Source organism: Pisolithus orientalis (assembly GCF_024613125.1).
Source record: "Pisolithus orientalis strain OTSU chromosome Unknown F5J12scaffold_15, whole genome shotgun sequence".
Classification (NCBI taxonomy): Eukaryota; Fungi; Basidiomycota; class Agaricomycetes; order Boletales; family Pisolithaceae; genus Pisolithus; species Pisolithus orientalis.
Genome location: NW_026260796.1, coordinates 15,681 through 33,584, shown reverse-complemented (window position 1 = coordinate 33,584; position 17,904 = coordinate 15,681). Strand labels below are relative to the sequence as shown.

General features: G+C 49.1%; 6 protein-coding genes across 6 annotated transcripts; 5 read left to right on the top strand and 1 right to left on the bottom strand.

Annotated features, from left to right (window-relative positions):
* Positions 1-1,635: 1,635 nt before the first annotated feature.
* On the top strand, positions 1,636-2,075 carry F5J12DRAFT_832657 (uncharacterized protein; the record flags this gene model as incomplete). The annotated part of the gene is made up of 2 exons (XM_051745793.1): positions 1,636-1,846; positions 1,892-2,075. Coding segments are annotated over 2 exons (288 nt in total), but the record flags the coding sequence as incomplete, so codon positions are not given.
* A 319-nt stretch (positions 2,076-2,394) lies between these two features.
* F5J12DRAFT_684576 (uncharacterized protein) lies at positions 2,395-2,697 on the top strand (the record flags this gene model as incomplete). Its single annotated transcript, XM_051740290.1, has 1 exon — positions 2,395-2,697. A coding segment is annotated over one exon (303 nt), but the record flags the coding sequence as incomplete, so codon positions are not given.
* F5J12DRAFT_832652 (uncharacterized protein) lies at positions 2,567-5,709 on the top strand. Its single transcript, XM_051745792.1, has 8 exons — positions 2,567-2,698; positions 2,776-3,117; positions 3,172-3,477; positions 3,543-3,751; positions 3,806-4,092; positions 4,143-4,491; positions 4,546-4,908; positions 4,960-5,709. The coding sequence occupies exons 2-8, from the start codon at positions 2,781-2,783 to the stop codon at positions 5,635-5,637; spliced, it is 2,529 nt and encodes an 842-aa protein (XP_051599652.1). The 5' UTR covers positions 2,567-2,698; positions 2,776-2,780; the 3' UTR covers positions 5,638-5,709.
* Positions 5,710-6,964: 1,255 nt separating this feature from the next.
* Positions 6,965-7,396, bottom strand: F5J12DRAFT_782960 (uncharacterized protein; the record flags this gene model as incomplete). The annotated part of the gene is made up of 1 exon (XM_051742790.1): positions 6,965-7,396. The coding sequence occupies one exon, from the start codon at positions 7,394-7,396 to the stop codon at positions 6,965-6,967; it is 432 nt and encodes a 143-aa protein (XP_051599651.1).
* Positions 7,397-14,021: 6,625 nt separating this feature from the next.
* Positions 14,022-17,149, top strand: F5J12DRAFT_708642 (uncharacterized protein; the record flags this gene model as incomplete). The annotated part of the gene is made up of 3 exons (XM_051740605.1): positions 14,022-14,296; positions 14,359-16,259; positions 16,425-17,149. Coding segments are annotated over 3 exons (2,901 nt in total), but the record flags the coding sequence as incomplete, so codon positions are not given.
* Positions 17,150-17,293: 144 nt separating this feature from the next.
* F5J12DRAFT_692879 (P-loop containing nucleoside triphosphate hydrolase protein) lies at positions 17,294-17,497 on the top strand (the record flags this gene model as incomplete). The annotated part of the gene is made up of 1 exon (XM_051740402.1): positions 17,294-17,497. A coding segment is annotated over one exon (204 nt), but the record flags the coding sequence as incomplete, so codon positions are not given.
* Between the last annotated feature and the right edge of the window lie 407 nt (positions 17,498-17,904).

Genomic DNA, 17,904 nt, shown 5'->3' with positions numbered 1-17,904 from the left:
ACACCTGACTGGCTTAGATGTGAAACCAGAGGACCCTTCAGCAGGAAAAGACTCCTCCTGGAAGCCCACAGCCACAGAGCAATAACTTGTCAATGAATACCCAGAAAAACTCTGGCAATGGGCAAAGGATGATGGATATGTCAAGCAAGTGATTGCTGTGTCACTCCCAGAATTGTTGTTCCTTTGAGTTCTGAAGGAAGAGACTGTGAAAAGTGTGTGGGGTGTCCTCACTGACCTATGCACATACAATGAGGAATTTACTGCCTGTTATGGTAGCACCTCATTATGCAGGCCATGTCACAAAGAAAAGCCACTCATTTGGGCTCATCTGCAAGTTTTAGCTGAGAGATTTCAAAGTAGTGCCAGGCTAAATTTAGTGTTTCTTGGACATCATGTCTTGTTAATGCATGAATACAGGAAATGTCTGCAACAAATTTACAAATATCATAGACCCCAGCATCACTATTTGGGTGCACAGCACAATTTTTTGTCTGCGAGCAGTTTGGCACTTGATTTAGCAGTCAGTCCACAGGATTTTTGCCTGCTGTGGAACGTGAACGTGAGAGCTTACATTATCACTTGTCAGTGGCAAATTCTGGACATGATTTACGACGGATGCCACTGGGCCGCTGTTCCAGCTGTCCCAGCTCAACTGCCCCCCGACATATCACGTGACATCACGTGACATGACGGCGGTAACCCACATTAGGAATGTCGGAAGCGTAAGTGTGGACGAGGCAGTAAAAAATCTATTACACGGTGATGCACTCCATATGTGTGCCACAATAGATGTGAGTTGCGCCCGCGTCTCTCACTTTTTTTTCAGGATGGTAGTACTCAATGATAGCTTCCTGTTGATCATAGGCTCTTCCTAACAGGCCAAGCGGTTCCAGAGTTATTTGCATTTTTGTGGGAAGGGCAACCCTGGAGGTCTTGTTATTGTATCTCGTGTGTCGTCGCACCGTTTCTCTCGCGTTTCGAATCTTTCGTACCCCTTGCTGAGCCCTCGCTGGGGATGCCTCCTTTGTCCAATTCTGTGCAGTCATTATAGAAATATGTCCGTTTTTGTGTTAGGAGTGCTGTGCGATGCTTTTGCACATACCTCGTGACCGGCTGATCAAGTTGCTGCAGTTCCCTTTTCTCTGCACTCGTCTAGGTGTCCCCTATCATCACCCAGTGTTTTGTGCTGATCCCCCCAGCCGTTGTCATTCAGGCGACTCTCCTCTCCCCACCTTTGAGGACTTGAGATAGTATCTCACGCGTTTCTCCGCCGTTCCTCTCGCCTTTTTGGCAGTTTGTCCCCCTCGCTGAACCCCTCCTGGGGATGCCTCGTTTATCTAGTTCCGCACAGCCGTTGTCGAGATATGCCCGTTTTCGTATTCAGAGGGTGGTGAGGCAACTTTGGGTATAGCTCTGGATTGAGTGGTCGAAATGGCGTGGCCCCCTTTTTCTCTGTGTACGTCTGCGGGTGCCCTACCATCTCCTGGATTTTGGTGTCAATCCCCCCGGCTGTTGTCGTTCGACGGTCTCCCCTCTCCCTCCCCCAGGTGATACCTCACAGGTGCATGTGTAATATCTCCCCCGTTTCGCCGTCGTACTTCTCGCTTTTTCAGAATATGGTACTACTCGACGAGGCCTTTCAAATGGTGTATGGTATGTTTCGCTTGCTGCAGTGGATGTAGAAGGATCTCTGGATTTGCAGTTGGAGGCACCTTCAGACGATTTTGCAAATATCTCGCGACAGGATTCGCGGATTCCCTCCGTTCTTTTTTTACCATGTTAGTCGCATTCCCCTCTACTGATGCCCCTCGTTTCACAGCGTTCCGAGCAGTTGTTGTTCGGCGACGTGCACTTGTCCCCCTTTCCCTTCTCATCATTGTCATCTGCTTAGGAACTACCTTTGGGTTGACTGGGGGGAGTCAAGATCTCAAGGCCCCCTCAGATGTACGGAGTTGGTTTTCCCTGTGAAGGGATTTGGTTTATGTGCTTTATTTTTGTTGTTTTCCTTTCTGACTTATGACTACTGTGTTTTAGTACGCATTTTTGCTTGCTTAGTCAGCACCCTTAGCACCCAGTAGTACATGTGCATAGGTCTTTTTATTGTACAAAAACAATAGATGAATTACAGCCTACCCAGAGATGAGAGGCAGTTCGAGCAGGCATCTATGGGCCCAGGACCTAAGATAACAAGGGTTGCATTGTATAAAACATGTGCATGTCAGACTCGGAAGACCAACACTGCCAAAAGGATGCCGCCGGTATGTCACGTGACATGTCGGGGGGCGGTTGAGCAAGGAAAGCTCGCTGTTCCGTTGATTGTATTACATAAGCATCAACTTTGGACACCGTGGCATCCGCTCTTGTTCTCAACTTCAATCGACCATGTCCGACGATTTCAGCCTCTGCTGCTGGGTACGAGGTACACCCGTCGCTGCCACCTTCATCATCACGATTTCACGGACTGAAACCGTCTATACCCTCAGAGATCTTATAAAGGAATCTTACCCGAACACATTTCGCGATGTGGACGCTCCAGCTCTCCAGCTCTTCAAGCTCAAGAATCCCCTGCGAAGACCCTATAAGGAGACTCTCAATGGTGTCACCCTCTCGACGGACGGGGAACTCTTGGATCCTTCGGATGAGATATCAGAGGTGTTCGCGGCACCACCACCAAAGCGCCACATCCATATCATAGTGGGTATGTAGCAGCCGCGATCCGGGCTTTTCCTGGTTATTCATTCCTGAGAGACTCACGTTATCTTCCTCTCTCGCAAGATGTCATGGCTAGAGACTCGCAAGATTCCCGCCACATCATGGACCTCGTACTGCTCTGCTGGATTCGCGGTGAAGCAAATGTGTTCAAGATCAAGATTCCTAGATCGGCGGATGTGGGAGACCTTCAAGAAGCCGTGAAGCACAAAAGATCGGCCACTTTCAAGGATGTAGATGCAGAGATTCTCAACCTCTTCCCCCTCCTCGTCCCATCGGGTGCCAATCGTGCGGATGAACTCGGAAAGTGGAGATCCAAAGGGAAAAAGCATTTGGATGCCACACAAAAGTTGTCCGATGTTTTCCCCGAAATTAGCGATGGGGAATGGGTTGTCGTTGTCACATATCGTGCGCGTTCAGTTTTGCGCGATGGCTAGAGACTCACATCATCTTCATATGCAGCAACTGCAAGAATAGAGTTTCGGGTCTACTTCAAAAGCGAAATCTTGCTCGTGTCTGCTCTGGCGCAAGATACAATCAGGATGTTTTTATCGGACCTTCGAGTTCGACAGCACAACGACCTGTTTCGAGACTTTCGCATTTCAAAGCTCGCTGTTTATCGATTGAATCCCCCGGTGTTGGAGGCAGAGGGAGCAAATTATCTGGAACACTTGGAACCCATCAAAGGCAGCGATGCAGTCGAGTTGTCTTTTGGCGAATCAACAGTTACCCGGGACCATGTGTGTCTGGCCCTTTTGCTCCAAGATGGTACAGTTGCTCCGTGTATGCAGTGGTTTGCCCTACCTCTGACGCGTTTTTCGCTTGCATACCAGAGGAGTCCAGTCACGCCATCGCGGCGCTGGAACGAGATCACACGAGGATCTTTTCGAGTTTGAAAATAATTGTAACAACGCCACTCAAATGGACGATGGACGATGTGCACGATAACTTACGAGGTGGAAGGTACACAGAGAATGGGAGAGCTGATCTTGCGGAGATCGAGGAGATCCAACAGTTGCTGGGTTCTGATCGGATATATGATGTAGGTCATCATCCTTCTCTCGCCAATTTGTAGTGGCTAAGGTCGGTTCGGCAGCTGCAGGCCTTGCGGCCAAATAATGATTTTGAAATAGCTCTCGAGTACCCCGAAGGCGGTGACCTTTTTGGCAGGATATTCAAGACTTTTACGGGTGAAGCCCAGGGGTTGACGGTTCGCAACGAACGAGAATTTGCAACTTTTTATCACATTCTACGTTGCTTTCGGGAAGACGCAAGCAAAATTTGTGCGCAGAGGTCTTCTTCCGTCAAGGCGGGCAACTTCGCCGCGTACTTCATACAGCCTCCCTTCTTCTCCGATGGTAGCACCGATATAAAATATGAGACGTAAGTGCCCGGCTGACGGCGACTTCATTCACTAATCCACTGGAATTCAGAGAGATGCCCTGGGGTTTCCCGATCTTTATTGGGAACAGGGATGCCGCTGATGCCTTGCGCAAGTACAGGCCAAAGAGCGATCTCATGGCCACGTCTGCACGTCATCTCACCCCGTTCTTTGTGTCGGAAGTTATTTCGTTGAAGCAAGAGGATGACCGTTTTCGAATGTTACTCCAAGCAATAGCCGCTGCGCGAGCAGGAAAGATGCTCTTGAAGGAGACAGCTGAGCGCAAGTTTTTCGTAGTTGCCGTATACCTCAACAAACACTTGGTCGCTTCACGATACATCGTCATGCAGACTGGTCAAGACAACGCCGAGCATGCTGCGGCGTATCGTCAAGGGAATGCGGTGGGTCTTTCGCTGCCGCCTTGTGATGGATGTAATTATACTGAATGAACACAGGTTTCTATCCATTGCAACCACTTTAATCTTACCATCAAGTCTGAGGCGATTGAATTCGTCCGCGAAATGTATAATCTTGTAGGAGAGCTGAACAATTTGGCTGAGGACCTGGACAACAACAGGGCACAAACCCTTAAACAGCTTGTAGATGCAGCCAAAGGGGTCCTTTCACTCCACTCGAAGAATCATCCAGTGCCACAGCTACGAACCAGTCGCATGGATGCCATCCCGGAACATCTCGCAGGTGAGGAGGAATATGTGGATGCGGATGAGGACGAGGACGGGCTCGGCGTTTTCGGTGCGGATGATGTTCAAGAACACCTGCTGAATATGAACTGCACGATTGACTATCGCGTCTTTGGGGTTGGTTCATTCGCTTCTTCGTATTTCATGCCTCTGATTGACACACTGCAGCACGAGAACCTCGCTATGGTCAGACGCAAGACTGATGGCCGCCTCGGCTACCTGAAGTTCGTCGAAACCGCACGGCATCAGGAGGTTCAAATTCTGCAATTCCTTGGCGGTATTCAATCTCCCATGAACCACACCATCTCTGGGGCCAAGTTCTGGCCAGTGCAGGGCGGGACTGTGATCTCTATGCCTGTCGCTGGTGGCCACCTCACGTCTCTTGACTCGCCTGATGAGCACCTCTGGTCCGCTGCCAGCCAACTCGTTGAGGGGGTTGCATTCATGCACGCACAACTCGTTGCACATATGGATCTCAAACCAGCTAATATTATCGTTCCTCTCGAGGGTGGTTATCTCTCCATCATCGATTTTAGCTCATCTATCCGCTTGCAGAGTGAAAAACAAAAGTTTCGTGGCATAGCTGGCACCACAGGGTACATCGCACCAGAAGTCGAACGGGGCGACTCGTACAAGCCGATCCAGGCCGACCTGTGGAGCTGTGGACGAACTTTGGAGGTCTTGTGTTCAATCTGTAAACCCTCTCCTGATCGCGATTTCCTCCTCAACGTGGCTGCCGAACTAAAGAGCGAAAACCCTGAGCGTCGCCCAACGATGAGCAAGGTCCAGGAGTGGATGGCTTCCAGGAAGGGAGCTCTCGGTGCAGAGACGCATGCTGTTCAGTGAGTCCAGCATTATTTAATCGCAAACGAAGCCTGTAACAATCCTTGCATAGATCCCCTCCACATTTGGCAGTGCGTGCTTGATTGCACTTTTATCAATCATACTGTGCTGGCCTCAATATTGTGTATACCTATCCAGTTGTCATACCTGTACATGTGGAAATCATCTTTGTTTTGTACCTGTGTAGATTTGCCAATGTACATTCACTGCTACTGCCAAATACAATGGCCCTTAGGGCCTGAATGGTACAGTAGAACTTCTCATAGTGCATCACCTTACATGGCACAACTCTGGATGGGGTTTGTGCTCAGCCCAAGTTGGGTGGCAGGGGACCCATGCATATCACATAATGCATGCATATTTTGGGTTGGATATGCATTATCAGCAGCTGTCTGAGTGTGGTAATAACACCAGTGCTGCACCAACTGTAAAATTTATACCCCATCTGAGTCTCTTGCCAATGCTTTTTTCCATGCCTGCAGAATGGAACTCACTCAAGCCAGAGTGCAAGTGTAAACCTCACCTTGGGTGACAAAATCCACCAGCTCCAGTCCAACTAGAACAGTCCCCAAATAAATTCTGAGCATACATTTACTGTTAAGAACTATACAGCCCCTGGGGGAATTATAATTACAAACTCCTGACAATAAATAATTTGGGGGAAATAATGATGGGAGTCAATAGATATGTCCATTGGGTGCCTGTGATTCCCACCCTGTCAATCTTATTAGAGGTGATAATAATGCATGTGACACTGACACCCTCTTAATAGAGGGAAAATACTATACTTTCTGCCTCCTTCAATATCTCTTCAATAATAATTGTACTTAGTATGTAGTACTCCAGTAGCCTGGAGGAAATACTACTCTATTTATGCCATGTGACATTGGTGGCAATGGCCACCCCCCCCCCCACACACACCCTCCTGAGTAGGGTAGAGAAAGTCTGGGGCAAATTGATACACAATTGGGGGAGATATACACAAAATATGAGCTCATCATGGCTGTCCCTGAGGAGCCAATCCTCATACTCATTAGGATGAGTCTTCTCATCTGGAGGTTTAACCTCTGAGCTGGCAACAATTTCCCAGAGGGTTCAAACAAGACTTTTTGCATATGGAACTTGTCAGGAAGTGAGGAGGCCAGTGCCAACCCCAGGCTGGTCTAGACTGGTCATGCCAACTCTGGTGCTACCTACTATCAAGAAGCAAGCCTGGACCTGTCCTACACAGGTGTCAAGCCAGATGACCAGACAGCAGTAGACCAGCTGTCCCAGCCTCACTTGGTATACATTCTGGTCTCTACTTTTTTTTTTTTTTTTTTTTAATAATCTACTTTCCAGACCCTGCCCCAGGGTCCGAGTGCACAGAGTGTGTAGGGAGTGCATAGACCGAGTGCACAGAGTGCGCAGGGAGTGCATAGACCGAGTGCACAGAGTGCGCAGGGAGTGCATAGACCGAGTGCACAGAGTGCACAGAGTGTGTAGGGAGTGCATAGACCGAGTGTGCAGAGTGTGTAGGGAGTGCATAGACCGAGTGTGCAGAGTGCACAGAGTGCATAGGGAGTGCATAGACCGAGTGTGCAGAGTGTGCAGTGAGTGCATAGACTGAGTGCACAGAGTGCACAGTGAGTGTGTAGTCCAAGTGCACAGAGTGCGTAGACCAAGTGCATAGACCAAGTGCATAGACCAAGTCCACAGAGTGCACAGTGAGTGCATAGACCAAGTGTGCAGTGAGTGCATAGACTGAGCATGTGACAAGCATAGTGAGACTGAGTGACTAGTGGTGACTGACTAGAGACAATATGCAACTGGTTGATTATCTGGGGCAGAATGGGTGAAAAGCAAAAAAGGGGACAAGAGCCTAGTGATTAACTAGCAAAAGGTGAACTGCCATATTCATTAGGCTAAGTTTAGAGTAGACTACCAATCAGAGGATCCAAGTGAAACCCAACAGTGCATACATATTGTTCTCTTCATGCAAAAATAAGCAACCGGTTGCTTATCTGCATGTAGCACTGAATGTGCTTGAGGGGATGCTTATGCAAATGACCTCCAACTGGGTTCTTAATTCAGGACGTGCACCATCCACAGTCATCGAGTGGATTCAATGCGCGGGAGAAGCAAGAACCGCTATTGCCACCAAACATATCCTTGAAGGAAAGGAGTCCCGGTATGAGCGAAAGTTTATCCACTATCGCGGTAATTCCCGAGATCCTGATGCAATGGACGTTGACAAAAGAAGGCGAAACGTATGCCGATCAAACCCAGACGTCACTTGCTTCGATTGTGGAGCAAAGGGTCACTACAAGCATGACTGTAAAGCCAAGAAACCCGTGCCACCTCCTGGCGTTTGAGTTGTTCTATCCGCCGATGGAACGAGAACTGCTTATGTAGGAGATCGTCTGGCAACAGATGAGGAAATGAAGGCACATGGGGTAAATTTTTAAATGGGACCACGGCAACTCCTCACGTAGGTCCCGCCTCTATGTTATCCGCTGTCTGTACTACCACCATAGATGATGAATCGAAAATGAGAGTCGGTTCTCCATTGGGAAGAGTGTGGTTACCGGATTACAACACAGGAGTAATGGTCTGCATCGATTCGGGTGCAGAGGTTTCGCTCATCTCGGAGCGAATTGTTCAAAAACTCAAGATTCCGACGTATCAGGTCAAGAGTCAATTCAAAACGACATCGTTTACAGGAAAAGACGTCGAGTGGATAACCTGCAAGGTTACAATACACGTCATCATCAAGAACCGAGTGGTACGGATCAAGTGTTACGTCAGTCCATTGGTAGGAAAGGAGCATATACTTCTCGGCATGCCTTTCCTCCAGATGTTCAAGCCAAGAATGGACTGGGAAAACAACAAGATCTCGTGCTGGGATGATGGGTTTGTACCGACTAGAGAAACTGACGTCTATATTTACAGCCAGGTACCCTATTATGAAGGGTATGCCGTAAAATTCAACAAGGACGGTTCCGTACGAGAACCGGAGGTAAGAGAGGTTAACAAAACAACCTTGTCTACAGAACTAGAAGCCGCTCTGGCTTCCTTCAAAGAGGAAGTATGGCTCCCACAAGAATATCAAGAATTCGCTCAGGTATTCTTGGAAGAAGACATACCGCTACCTCCTCATAGGCCGGATCTGGACCACGAGATACGACTTAAAGAGGACTTCAAACCAAAGAAAGCAGCGGTATATCCAATGTCTCCTGACGAACTAAAAGTCTTGGATGAATTTCTTGAAGAAAACTTGAAGTGTAAAAAGATTCGACCGTCAACCTCGCTGCAAGCAGCACCGGTGTTCTTCGTTGCCAAAAAGGATGGCAAAAAGAGGTTAATTCAAGATTATTGATATCTTAACTCTTTTACCATTCAGGATGCACACCCGCTGCCGAACGCACAAGCTCTTTTCAATGAGCTTGTCGAATCCAAATACTATGCCAAGTTTGACATTCAATGGGGGTTTACTAACCTCTGGGTTAAAGAAGGAGACGAATGGAAAGGAGCTTTCATAACTCCTAGGGGTCTCTTCGAACCCACGGTAATGTTCTTCGGACAATGTAACTCACCTCCCTCGTTTCAGCATTACATGGACCGAACCTTCGAAAGTCAAAGAGGTAAACAGGTAGGATACATGGATGATGTCGCAATCCATGGGAAAACTCGCGAGGAACTTCGGACCTGTGTCCGGGAGTTCCTGACGATCTGTCAAAAAGAAGGTCTTTGACTCAAGATCAGCAAATGCGTCTTTGAGGCCGAAGAAATAGAGTTTTTGGGAATGGTCATAGGAAGAGGTCGCATGGAAACTTCGCCGACAAAGACCGATGTGATTAACACCTGGGAAGCCCCTGACAATCTAACCAGGCTTCGCTGTTTCCTCGGATTCTGTAACTTCTATCGGAAGTTTATCCCATCGTTTTCAAGCATCGCCAGACCCCTTCATGACCTAACAAAAAAAGGGGTCTCCTATACCTGGACTCTGGAGAGGGATGCTGCCTTCGAGAAGCTGAAAAGCTTGTTATGCTCCGCTCCGGTCCTCATGATTCCTGACTTTTCGAAGCCGTTCGCACTCTTTACAGACGCTTCGAAACTTGGTACTGGTGCGGTTCTCGCCCAGAAAGGCTCCGACGACAAGTGGCATCCCTGCTCGTACCTCTCCCAATCCCTTGTTGGTGCAGAGCAGCGTTACCAGGTGTACGACCTGGAAATGCTAGCTGTCATTCGGGCTTTAAAGGCCTTCCGACCATACCTCCTATCCCCAGTCGAACCTACAGTGGTCTTTACCGACCACAAAAACCTCGAGTATTACCACGAACCGCAACAGTTAACCCCTCACCAGGCAAGATGGGCTGCTACAGTACAGTCCTACCCGATCCGCTTCTCCTGGCAGGCAGGCCAGTTGCAGGTTCCGGCGGACACCCTGTCTCGCAAGAGCGAAGCGGTGGAGCCCGCCCCCGTGGCCATGGTCCTACCACCGGACCTTTGGCTTTCAAAGGGGGTGGACAGCCAAATTCGTTTGGTTTCTCCCACTTTTTCACTCACAAAAATTATAAAACAACAGAAAATCAATAGATTACTACGAGTTGGCTGCCTCCTGGCTCGAACGGAATGGTCTCGTTCAAACACCCGACCTTATTCTTGCCCAAATGAGGAATTGCCAAAGGAGAAAAGGTCCCCGATAGCTCGCCCATCTGAGGAACCCATCAAAGGAGCTAGGGGTGTATTCGCCGTATCCGCCGAACTGTATGACCGAATCAAGGAGGATGCTTCGAAGAAGCAGAACGGCCCAGAAATTAATAACAACGTGACTACCGCTGCCGATGGAACAAAACGTTTCGGTACTACCCGCCTTTATATTCCCCCTGAACATCGCCGGCACTGCATGAAGACTTATCACGATCATGAGTCTTCAGGTCATCCCGGACAAAAGGCGATGTTCGCCAAAATGAGGAAAGAGGTATGGTGGGACGGAATGGGAAAAGACATCAAGGCATACATCGCCGGATGTCCGATTTGCCAAAGCAGCAAGGTCATCACTCACCCGCCTAGACCCCCGGTAACCCCCCACGAGACTGCCAAAACGGTGCTTCCGTTCCAGCAGATTTCGATGGACTTCATTACGGACCTCCTGATCTTGGGAGATGACAAATACAACTCTATTCTCACGGTAGTCGATCAAGGGCTATCCAAGGCCGCCCTGTTTGTTCCTTGTCACAAGACAATCGATTCCGAAGGATTGGCGAAACTGTTCCATTGCTTCATATATGCTCGATTTGGACTACCGGAATCGGTAATCTCAGATTGAGGTCCGCAGTTCGCCTCCTCGTTTACCAAGGAATTATACAAGGCTATAGGGATAAAAACAAAACTTTCTACGGGGTATCACCCACAGACCAATGGAGAAAGCGAACGGGTAAATCAAGAGGTTGAAGGATACTTACGCCTTTATTGCTTGGAATTCCTGAACTCCTGGAGCAGCAAGTTACCTTCCGCTGAGTTCGCGCACAACTCCCGCATCCATACGGTCCATCAAATGACCCCTTTTTCCCTCCTTCTTGGATACAACCCGTTGCCCTACCCTGAGACGAGATTAACCCCGGTCCCCTTGGTCGAGGAAAGATTAGAGCGGTTGGCTGCAAGCAGAGATGTCGCTATCCTTGCCCACAAAAGGGCACAGGAGTTGATGAAATCTCGCTCAAAAGGGACATATGTTGCGCCCAAGGTTGGCGACCGTGTTCTCCTGGATACCGCTAACTTGTGCATCAAAAACCTTTTAATAATCTACTTCCTGGACCCTGCGCAGAGTCCGGCGCATTAGGGGCTGTCGCATGCATGCGTCAATAGGGGCTGTCACATGCATGCGTCAATAGGGGCTGTCGCATGCATGTGTCAATAGGGGCTGTCGCATGCATGCGTCAATAGGGGCTGTCGCATGCATGCGTCAATAGGGGCTGTCGCATGCATGCGTCAATAGGGGCTGTCGCATGCATGCGCCAATAGGGGCTGTCGCATGCATGCGTCAATAGGGGCTGTCGCATGCATGCGTCAATAGGGGCTGTCGCATGCATGCGTCAATAGGGGCTGTCGCATGCATGCGTCAATAGGGGCTGTCGCATGCATGCGCCAATAGGGGCTGTCGCATGCATGCGTCAATAGGGGCTGTCACATGCATGCGCCAATAGGGGCTGTCGCATGCATGCGTCAATAGGGGCTGTCACATGCATGCATCAATAGGGGTTGTCACATGCATGTGAACTAGGGGCATCACATGGATGCACCAGTTGAATAGCACAAGGTGGCAAGCAACCACAAAATAAGCAACCGGTCACTTATCACACATGGCACTGAGAATTGAGAAAGGGGACTTGAATTCTTTGTCAAATCCATTGCTCAATGTGGAAAATGGCTAACCATATGGAGTAATCCCAATGGGGATGAAGCTAAATAAGGAATCAATATAAAGAAAGAGACACTGTGGGAAATTTGCTCTTTTGCATCTTGCCCTCTAACCACCACCATCATGCCTGTCTGTCCCACTTGCCAAGAAACCATCCCCAGCAAAAAGGACTATAGCACCCACACCAAGAAGTGTTTCCAAGAGACTACCATCCATCTGGCTGATACTAACCAAACCATCCATTTGAAAAGAGAGGAGAATGGCAACTTCATTTGTCATTGCTCTCACAGGAGTTGTCCAAGGCCATTCAAGTATGCTAACAGTCTCAGAGTTCATATCCAGAGGGCTGGAACTAGGTGGATGGGACCTGGGATTAAGGTGAGTGGTGTGAAATCATTCCCTTATTTAGTAATTCAATCCTAATGTGAGCAGCAGGACAACTCACCCATGCAACAAAAACTTGACTTTGTAAGTAACATAATCGCAGTGAAATAAGCAGCCGGTTGCTTATGTGCTCATCACAGCCCCATGGACCAGGTGTTGAAGCTGGGTCCAGCAAAGGAAGGGCAAGCATTGACTTGGTGAGCAGTTGTATGGCAGTGAAATAAGCATCCAGTTGCTTACTCTGCTCATGGCAGACCCATGGACAAGGTCCTGAACCTCAACCCAGCAAGGCAAAAAGAAGCATGGTGTGTGATTTAGTGACAATGGACTGGGTGACAGACCACTTACATTTCTGTGACAGGAGCATGCAAAGGATAATGTGTTCATCCCAGGTGCTGGTCCTAGCATGAGCAGGGCCATCATGGACTTGGTGAGTAGCCTACATTTTGGGCAAATAAGTGACCGGTCACCTATTCTGACCATTGACAATGTCATTCATTATAGGAGGACCATGATAGCATTGAGGATTACACAGATGAGGTGAGCACCATAAGATTACCATCAGTGAGAGCAAGGCAGTGACAAGCATAACACTAGTCATCATCTGAGGACACCAGCAGATCATCAGTCAGTAGATGATACATCCTTGCCACAAATACATACAGCACTGACCAAGGGAAACAGATATCCCATGATTTGGGTAGCATCCCATCTCCCCCACGACCTCATGGTTGGTTGGTTCAACAAGACCACATAATGCGTTCACCCACACCACCTGAGCCACCAACTAACACAATGGTAACTCCCCAGGGCTCACCATCAGTGCAGACCCATCTGGTGAGTATGGACCCCATGATAGGTGACCGGTCACTTATTTTTTGATCTGGAAGGACATCCACATGGTGTCACCTGGGTCTGAGAGGCTGGGCCCCTCCCCAAATTTGCCAACAGTACCACTGCCATCCCTCATGGTGAGACATGGAGATCAGTTTATCTGCCCAAAGCAAGACTCATGATTCCACAGTCAGTGATCCAATCTCACAGAGATGATGACCCCAGAAATATGGCAACAACTTCTGCTGAAACTGCTACCCATACCCTGCCAGGCCCCACAAATGGACTTTATCACCATCCATATCTGGAATCACTGGACCTGGCAGTGAATGCAGAGTTCCACTTTCTGACATGTCAGATCTGTGAGGTTGCATTGGCAACAGAAGAAGTCAGAAGCCATCTAACCAGAGTACATGGCAGGCCACATGCCTACAATGATGGTCAGTTCCAGTTGGCTATCAAATCATTGGCAACAGTGGCAGGACTGCCTGCCACCATCACTGGACCTAGGTCACTGGTCCATGGTCTGAAAGTCCACAATGGCCTGGCATGCAATCACTGCCCTTTCTTGTCAAGGTCAGAGGAACGGTTGCGGAAACATCACTCCAAAGACCACCCTACCATTCCCAGGCCCAGAGCTTGGAGAGCCTGCCAGATTCAACATCTGAAGGAGTCATCTGGAGACCTGCAAGTATTTTGGGAGGTGGAAAATGCAGGAGTGGACACTCGACAGACACTGCAAGAGGACCTAGTCAACTCTTTTCTCAAAGAACTTGAGCCCATGCTAGAAGTGATCCAAACACCACTGGATGGTCGCATGGTAAATCCCTGGCTGTTGACAACAAGATGGCATGAGCATGTTGCTGGCCAAAACATCAGACAACTGTGCAGCCTGGTTTCCTTGCCCAAAGCCAAGGATGGGGACATTCCTGCAGAACTGAGGGATGCTGTGGATGCATACTATCAACAGGCCCTCTCTCTCCTAAATTGCACAGAAGAGCTGGTCCTCCAAAGATTGAACTCCCCTGACCCAACCAAAAGGTAAGCCAGACAAGCACTCAGAAAATAGGCAACCGGTTGCTTATTTTCAACCATCCCACCAGTGGCATCTCCAATACCCCCTTGCACAAGCACTTACATCAGGCAACCATGAAGCAATATACTGTGCCAGTGGTGGCTCTACTGGCCATGCTCATCAGACAAGAATACAGTGGAAAGCCATTCTCTGGATCCAACTCCAAGTTGATGGAGTTGCTTGCAGTGCTTCGCATTGACCCAGAGGCCACTGAGGAGGCAGTGCCTCTGATTCATGCATTGCTATTCGAGATCTGGAGCACAGCATGGCAACATCAAGGGAACAATGAGATTGTGGATCCCACAGAGAGGTGTCTGGCCCTACTCACTCTCAGAGAAGATGGTGCATTCAAGGAACCCCATGAAGTGACCACCAAGATAGCCAAGTTTGAGTACTGCATGCGCCTCACTTTCCTCCAGGAGATCCATCATCGTACTCAGTCAGAACCCCAAAGAGATCAGCTGGAACATTGCCTGGACATGGAGAACTTTTTTGTGGAGAAGACTCGCTACACCTTCTCTCGTCTACGTTCCCTACAGCACAGAGCAAGTGCCCTGGCTTATGATACCATGAGCCTTCCCCAAGTCTGGTGGACAGACACCAAGACATGGCAGACCATGCTCTACAGAGGGGAGGAGGTCCAGTTTTCTGACCTTTGCAAGGTCTTCCAAGAGGTAGAAGCCAAGCTGGTCCAAGTCTGGGAACAGGACATCTTGATGGGACAAGACATCAGAGTGGGCTATGACAAGATGGCAGATGACTTGGTCAACAAGGATGTGGGCTATTCATTCTTGTCAGACTTGAGAAACCCTCAGCTGACTCATCGAGACCAATTGGTCAAGCGATTCCTTGAAGATGAGGGTACCTTTGCCCACTTTGCAATGATCAGGAATGGGGCCATCATATGGAACCGAAGCTCCCTCCAAGCATGGTTGAAGAAGTATGCAGAGATGCAAGGCCTCTTGTTGCTGCGAGCACAGATGCTCAGTGGTGCTCCAAGTCGTGGCACAGAACTGACAGCCATGACCTATCGAAACACACAGACACGGCCAACTCGCAACTTGGTGATTCTTGGCAGGCATGTCACCCTGCTCTGTCAATACCTCAAGACAACAGCATTGACAGGGAAAGACAAGCTGATCCCTCATGCCCTGGATGGCATCACCAGTGACATCTTGGTGCAGGACCTGGCCTTGGCACGGCCATTTGCAGAGATTGCAGCCAAGGCATGTTTCCCAGACAAGCCAGAGGTGGTGGAGCTGTATCGCAACCATGTCTTTGTCAACTATGATCGCCTCTTTGACTCAGAAAACCTATCTGGTATTATGAGCAAGCACACCCTACCCGTCATGCACTTTGGTCTCACCATCAAATCTTGGCGACACATTCAAACTGCTTGGAAACGAAAGCTTGGTTGTGCAGTGGAGGACATCATGGACATGGACAGGGAAGACAACATAGAGGCTCTACAGGCAGGCCACAGTCGTTCCACAGAAAACCGGGTGTATGGCATCAGTGTTGAGACACTGGCTGGAGCTGCAGAGGACATCCTACCTGCATATCTTAATGCCAGCATGGAATGGCAAAAGCACTGCCATGTACCACTCAGTGGCCAGTGTACATCATACAAGGCAGCAAGGTCACCATCCATGCCACCAGCACCTCAACCAGGCCCAGGTGAAAATAATGATAAGCAGCCGGTCACCTATTCTGTGCCAATGGCAGAGATCCAAAGGGCAGTGGCAGATGCAATGGTTTCCAGACTACCATCCACAGAGGAGATTGCAAACAGAGTCATGGAAAAGCTGGTACCTGCATTACATGGGATGTTGCAAGAGGTTGTCCAGTCAGCAATACAACAACAAGGACCATCTTCATCAGAGAGCAAGACAGACAAGGGCAAAGGAAGAGAAAGGTGCTCAGATGAGTGTGAGTCAACTTGACTTTTTATTATTATTTCTTTTTCCACCTCAGACAACACCACCAGTGCATTCTACAAATACAGGGGAAGAAAAGGCCTGGTCAAGTTACCCATCTGGCCAACCAGATATAAGTAACCGGTCTCCTGTTTTTTGGCAAGAGATACATGGTAAGATAACAATTTATCAATGATGGTGCACATGCATATTCATGACCAAGGAAAAGGGCAAATACCAGGGCCCAGCATAAGTGACCGGTCACTTGTTTTTGAGCAGACCATGGAAAGCTCTGCATTGAATGCAATGAAGACACTCCTCAGGGACCCAAGTGCTACCTGGAAGTCCAAGGAGCAACACACCTGCATGTTGTCAGTGCTACAGGGGAAAATGGACCTCATAGCAGTGCTTGGCACAGGAGCTGGCAAGTCCATGTTGGCCATAGTGCCAAGCATGGTGCAACCCAACCAAGCAACCATACTGGTGTTGCCACTCAACTCCCTCATGCTTGACTATCGGCGTCGCCTGGATGCATTCCAAGTGCCCTACCAAGTCTATGTGCAAGACAGGCCTTTGAACTCATCCACCAACCTCATCCTGGTCACAGCAGACAAGGCATTGACTTCTCACTGGAGGGCCTCACTAGCAGCTCTCAACCAACAAAAGAAGGTGGCCAGGCTCATCTTTGATGAGGCACATATCCCACTCATGACCAAGGGTTATCGAGTTGCCCTGCAGAACACATATCGACTGCGTAGCATTCCCATGCAGATGGTACTGTTGAGTGCTACCCTTCCACCATCTTGCATCGAGGAGGCCAGGTCCACCTTTCTCCTGCTGAAAGAGACAGAAGTGGTCAGGCAATGCACCAACCGGCCAGAGCTATCTTATCACTTGTCAAAGGTGCCACTCAATTGTGTGGAAGACCAAGTCATCAATTTGCTACTCAAGGAAAGCTCCTACTGGGAAGAGGAGGACAGAGGGTTGGTCTTTGTCACATCCATTGCTGCAGGACAGAGCCTGTCACAGAAGACTGCATATCCATTCTACAATGGAGACAAAAGGACATCTGATGAGGAGCGACAATTGGCCTATCAGCAATGGATCAGTGGGGCAACCAAAGTGCTGATTGCAACCACTGCATTCAGTGCTGGGAATGACTATGCTCATGTGAGGATGGTCATCCACATGGACCGTCCCTTTGACATGGTGGATTACATCCAAGGACAAGGGAGAGCAGGCCGAGATGGGGCACCAGCAAGCTGCCATACCATCATACCTCCTACAGCAGCCATTCCAGACATCCAACATGGTGGGTTGGAGGGAGAAGCTCGATGGGCCATCTATGAACTGCTATACTGCTATGGGTCCAGGAGATGCCTGAGATATGGGATGACACTCTTCAATGATGGGAAAGGCATTGGTTGTGGCAAGGAGGAGAGCAATGAAAGTTGTTCTGTCTGCCTAGCAGAGCCAGGCCATGAGCCATCAAACATTCAAATTGCTGGCACTTCTAGGCTGAAACAGCAGTTGATGAACCCAGTGCAAGGACAAGCGATCCACAGGAATGATTCTCTGCCAAGAAGTTTTGACATGGCAGTTGGTCAAGTTCGACAGGTCAGGGGAGTGCAAGAGAGCCAACGATTGCAGGAAGCAGA